The sequence below is a fragment of the Nothobranchius furzeri genome, chromosome 13 (genome assembly GCF_043380555.1).
Source record: "Nothobranchius furzeri strain GRZ-AD chromosome 13, NfurGRZ-RIMD1, whole genome shotgun sequence".
In the NCBI taxonomy this organism is placed as follows: Eukaryota; Metazoa; Chordata; class Actinopteri; order Cyprinodontiformes; family Nothobranchiidae; genus Nothobranchius; species Nothobranchius furzeri.
In genome coordinates this window covers 31,100,336-31,106,335 of record NC_091753.1, presented here as the reverse complement: position 1 = coordinate 31,106,335, position 6,000 = coordinate 31,100,336, and the positions used below count along the sequence as shown (strand labels likewise).

At 36.9% G+C, this 6,000-nt stretch overlaps 1 protein-coding gene across 2 annotated transcripts in view; it reads left to right on the top strand.

Moving 5' to 3' along the window:
* LOC107380514 (sucrase-isomaltase, intestinal) overlaps positions 1 to 6,000 on the top strand; it is a 138,047-nt gene that overhangs the window by 115,687 nt on the left and 16,360 nt on the right. For both annotated transcript variants that reach the window (XM_054742777.2, XM_054742776.2), the window contains exons 41-45: positions 3,473 to 3,621; positions 4,081 to 4,165; positions 4,290 to 4,346; positions 4,555 to 4,679; positions 5,387 to 5,475. In XM_054742777.2, the coding sequence (XP_054598752.1) occupies positions 3,473 to 3,621; positions 4,081 to 4,165; positions 4,290 to 4,346; positions 4,555 to 4,679; positions 5,387 to 5,475 (505 nt within the window). The remainder of the gene's footprint in view (positions 1 to 3,472; positions 3,622 to 4,080; positions 4,166 to 4,289; positions 4,347 to 4,554; positions 4,680 to 5,386; positions 5,476 to 6,000) is intronic.

Here is a 6,000-nt window from a genome sequence, read left to right as displayed (position 1 = left end):
GGTGGCACCCCGATCCTACAGCTGAATCAACTTTATGAAACAATACTAACATTTGCTGGACTTTCTTCGGCACGACCTTCATCACAATTTATGATGATCTGATCAAAGTTTGATTTAGTTGCAGTTATACTTGCAGCAAAACCCTTTATGCAAAGTATTTTGGTGCAAATCAATTTGGACTGCATATGTTCCCTTGCAAATAACAGGAGTTAAAGAAGAAACGGTGACCTCAAGCATCACTCTGCCCTTAAAGCATTTAGTTTGCTATTCAAAAGGCAGAAATATTTACTTGTTTATATCATCTGTGTCTGTTTTTGGCTTATACAACTTTTTGGTCACCTATCTGCTAGGGTGGCTTAGCTCCCTAGCAGATAGATGCTTGCAGCTCATATTTTGCTAACCACATTGACTATTCTTGCTGCTTGACCACTATGACTACAAAAACAAAAAAACTGAACATTTCTGGTGATGAATCATTCAAACGTCTTGTCCTTTAATTGCAGTAGACAAAATAACCCATTGTCACCATCGATTGAGCAGTAGCAAAAACCGAAGCAAAAGCAAATCTAGCATCAGACACGTATCTGACCACAAGCTGCCCCCTATCATCCATATTTGGTTAATTCATTAAGGTAATGGCTTGCCAACATCTTCTTATAAATAAATTTTTTGCATTCACACAAGCTTCAGGATATTATTAGCTACAAATTTCATTTTAATAACTGGTACACACTTTTCTATCCAAATTCATTAACAGTCCCCATCTTTAATTTACAGACTCACACACACACAACCTATTACTTTCCAGTGATTACATTTGTTTTCACAGCATTAAAGATGCTGAAGGAGGTTTCTGAAAATTGAGGCAAATAGAATTCCGGTCTCCAGATATTTACAAGGCTGTGAATCTTCTCAGAAAATTAAATGATAATCTGGTAAACTCCCTAGGTGATGAGATAATGGAAATTGTACTGTATTAAGATATGTTAGGTCACCACTGCACAACAGTTAATTATCTGGGCTACAGGTAATAATCATGATCTACTATAGCCAAAGCTAAACAAAAATATCTGCCTTCTCTTTCTGCATTCATGTTATTTATGTTATTTTTTGTATGATTATTGATTGAAGTGGAAAATGGGAGGAAGCAAAGCTGCCTTAGATTTACACTTAAAATCACTAGGCGTCTCGCATATGCTACACACTATGATACGAACCGAATCATGAAGAGAAACATATGGTCAAGACATGCTTCACTTTTTTAATCTTCAAGATTTTGTGTGTGTCCTTCAACAGGCTGATCATTATCCTTGCTGTAAGTCCCTGAAATTAATCTTGTCGAGCCAAAACCTATTAATAAAATGTAAAAAAAAAAAAAAAATTCTAACAATAAATCACAGGATGTACTGCCCTACCATCTTAAGGCGATGTTAAGAAAATTGAAATTAGGTGTGTGTATTCTAATTTAGCAAATGCATTAGGAAGGATTAAAAAATAAATGAAATTTTTCCTAAATCTTTCAATGCTTACAAAAGGCTGTGAAGAAAGATTTACATGTACATGTTATACCTTTATATACATTTGGAAAATCACAAGACCAACAATACTACACTGTAAAAAATTGCTGTGTTCTTAACAGTAATCCTTGGACAAGACACTTAACTCACCTTGCCTGCTGGTGGTTGTCAGAGGGACTGGTGGTGCCATTGTTTGGCAGGCCTCGATCGCCTCTGTCGGTTCACCCCAGGGAAGCTGTGGCTACATCGTAGCTCATCCCCACCAGCGTGTGAATGTGTGTGTGAATGGGTGAATGACTGATTTTGTTGTGAAGTGCCTTGGGGGGTTATGCAACCCTAAGAAGGCACTATTAAAAAACAGGTCATTTAGCATAAACTGTAAAACCATGACAGGAAAAATCCTGTCAACTATAAAAACATTTAAAACTGCTGATTTTACATGACGTTCCCGTAAAGGATGAAAACTGTAGTTTGTAAATGTTTTCTCTGTAAAAAATACATAATTCTACTGTAAAGCACTTTTGCATCGTTTTTTGACTCAACACAGCCGTTTCCAGATCAGAAAAGCCCTTCGCTGTCAGCTTTTTTCAGGGTTTTCACTGTTTTTTAAGAGTCACAGAAGGTTGTGCTCTATGATGATGTCGACGCCAAGACTACCAAAACAAAGAGTAGACTCACCTCTTACATCAGGAAGAATCTGCTCATTTTAATTATTATCCGTTCTTTCATAATCCGTTGTCGAAGTGTGATCAGCAGAAGCTTTTCCTGTTCACGCCTCACTTTTTTTTTTACAGCAGCAACCCAAAACGATCTCCTAACAAAATGAAGATCGGTTTTAGAGCTGAGATGTTTATTCTCATGATGCGGGGCTCATTCCAACACTTACACAGTAAAAAATGCAAATAGTGAACGGTTGAATTTAAAATGACAAAGTTTGTCGTCAGTGACATTGAATGAGTTAATGGAGATTTTCCTTAAAGTTTACAACAGTAAAACACTATGATTTTTACATTTATTTATTTTAATCGCTGGTAATGGTGTACAGAGTTATCTTCCTGTTTCCCAGTGTGCTTAGCAGCACGTAAGTGAGATCTGGCTGAACAGTTAGTCAGAGGGATGTGTCTGTTCTTGACCTGACTCGTGAATGGTCTCCAAGGCCGTGCTGCTGTTCAATACTGATGTCATTATTGACTCGAGGCTTTTGACTGCTACAAGTTTACACACACGTGCAGCTGAATGACGTGAACAGCATTTAAGTGGGCCAAGCCACTATAACCATTTATATCCTAATTGAAGTTAACTGGTTATTTATTTCAATCGATTGTCTGTAATGAGGAAAATCCTTTGAATTTTGTTTTTATAAGGACAAAATTTAGTTTAATGGCACAATTTTTATTTTATAGATTATTTTTATGTTCATTTGATAGTAGAACAATGCTTTTTTTTTCAAGAAAAACATTTCTTCTACAGGGAAATACTGACTTCAGCACCATTTGTAATCATAAAAACAATAATAAAGAAAAACCTTCTTTACTGTAAAATAAGTTTGGCCCATAATTTTACTGTACCATTCCATCAACCCCAGCTGCCAGCATTTTACCATTAAATCTATGGTTTTTTAAATTATTATTATTTTTTTTTACAGTGACAGTAAAAAAATTGCATTGTGGTCACTACAGTGGAAAGCATGCTGTTGCACTTGAGCCTTCACATTTGACTCTAGAGAGTCAAGCCAATATTTCATGTCCACTGAAGTGGACATACATTTACGAAGTTCTTAGAAAAATAAGTGTTAAAAAAATTAGGTTGAAATGTGTTTCATTCATACATGAGCATGAATAAAAAATCTGTAAAAAAATCTTTATTGCAATTTTTCATAATTCATGCATGAAAGAATTTCATTGAGGACAAAATGTTAAAAGCAGTCTAACTTTGCATTTTATTTCTCTCATCAGAGACAAGATCCTGTTGCTTGGGATGATGCATTTGCTTCAGCGTCTCGAGATGTCCTGAACATCCGATACACTCTCCTGCCTTACCTGTACACACTAATGTTTGAGGCTCACACTAAAGGAAGCACAGTCATCAGACCACTGTTACATGAGTAAGCTCAAACACACACACACACACAAAATTCCTCAGTAAATCTTAGCTCATCGCATCAGAAGATTCTACCCTGCTGTTTCATTTTTATCACTGCCCTTTATTTTTGGTAAAACCTTCTGAAGGCCAAGTATATAGAAGGCCACCACTGCACATTGCTGTTCCCAGATGAGAATGGGTGAAATTGTATGAAAAAAAGTATTTATTCATTTGAAGAGACTCCTGCAAAGTCACAGATGGTGTTTAAAAAGCTGCTGGGATGAATCTGGCAGAGATTTTTGGCTTGCATCTTCAAACCACCAAATTCTAGTAGAGGAATTCATTAGAGCTAAGGACGCATGAGTGAGTTTTAGCAACATGGCTTTTCAGCCAGGCTTAATAGCTTTTGTGTGTGTGTGTGTGTGTGTGTGTGTGTGTGTGTGTGTGTGTGTGTGTGTGTGTGTGTGTGTGTGTGTCACAGGTTTGTGAATGACAAAACTACATGGGACATCTACAAACAGTTCCTATGGGGACCTGCTCTACTTATCACCCCTGCCCTAGACAAAGTATGCACACATATTTATACATGTTTCTTTTTATTTACCTCTCAACACATCAGATTCAAACTGTTAGTTGATGTTTCACTTTTTTTGGGGTGTGTGTAATGTGTTTTTTTTTTCTTATGAAAAGGGAGTGACTGAGGTGGAAGGTTATGTTCCTAATGCACGCTGGTATGACTACCACACAGTAAGTAACTGCTAGTCTTGGATAATGTATTATTGATGGACTGTGAATCGTAAGATGAATAATTTTGGTCACTGTTAACAAGTGAAATTTGTTTTCAGTCTAGACTCAATTTTTCACAAACCACAAACTTGGAAACATTCAAAGATAAAAATTTCAAAATAAAAGTAGGTTTATTCACTGTAGTACTTACATTTTTTTTTCCCATCAGGCCAAGGATGTTGGAGTTCGTGGCAAAATGATGAAGATGCAGACACCGCTGAACCACATTAACCTTCATGTTAGAGGAGGATATATTTTACCTTGGCAGAAACCAGAGAACACCACGTATTACAGGTAATCCTCTAACAAGACATGAGACCAAACAATATATGGTTTAAAGTTCATTAAACTGTTGACTAATTGTGATTTTATGTCAAGGGGAAAAAATAATCTTCACATTATGAACTGAAGGACACTGCGTGTGCATAAGCAGCTACACCACTCACCTATCACTCAGTTATTGCTTTAATTTCCAGTCTTTAGATATTCAGATGGTTTTGTCTTCAAACACAAAAATGCCAAACATTTATGTGAATACTGCAATAACTTTGGGCAGGGGGGACTGGCACAATAATTCAGTCCGGGAACTGTATTCCAAGTTAGTGTGGGATGGAAGTTTCTGGATCCGCATATTGCAGACTGCTTAGTTATATCTGACTTGTTTCATTAGTGCAATCTTAAATTAATACATTCATGAAATAACATTTCATATAACACCACCAAGAAAAAGCTTTGAGGTGTTGTTTTGGGATAATAATAATAATGGTAGGTAAATTGCCATTTTGGACCTACACGTAGGCATGTACAGGTCACATACGATTAGGACAATGTGAAAATGAAGTGGCAGTGAGTTTGAGAGAGAGCGATGTGGACTATGCCAGCAGTGGTTTGATCAGGTAGATCCTCCCAGCTGAAATGATAATGTATTTGTTTTGTGCAGCAGGTATAAATGAGAGAGTCCTTTGGCACTCTGCAGTAGCTCTCTGTCCTTTCTCTTTCAGTCGAAAGAATCCTTTAGGACTCCTTGTTGCCCTGAGTGACACTGGGACCGCTCAAGGTTCATTTTTCTGGGACGATGGAGAAGGAATAGGTGAGTTAGGTCACTCTTAAGCACTTTAAAAATTGCTCTAATGAAATATGAACACATTTTTAGTCTTTGGATTGGAGCAGGCTGCAGGAAGGATGTAAGTTTGAAATGATAATTCACAATAGTAAACACAAATGACACTGTCATGTCAAACAAACAGATTTGACAGCAGAGAATAGCATACCGTTTTATGTTTTTTTATGCAAATTGTTGGTAAGTATTCATTATCCTCAATGTTTCTTTTGAATGTGTGTATAAATCTATAAATGTCAAAATGCACAGCAGTGCCACTGCAGTCACTGTCATTTCTGGCATTTTTTCCCCATCAATACATGTTAAAGCCATTCTATGAAACATTTTCATATTTTAAATCATTTTCTGGAGCCAGTACGTGCTAAAATTACCCTTACAGACTTAATAAAGTGTCACTCAGACCTCTGCCAAAAGCAAGCCAAAACTGCCAAGTGTGCCTTTAAAGTTGCTGTCCTGATTATTTGAGAAGGACCTGGCTGCAGCACACAGAAAGGG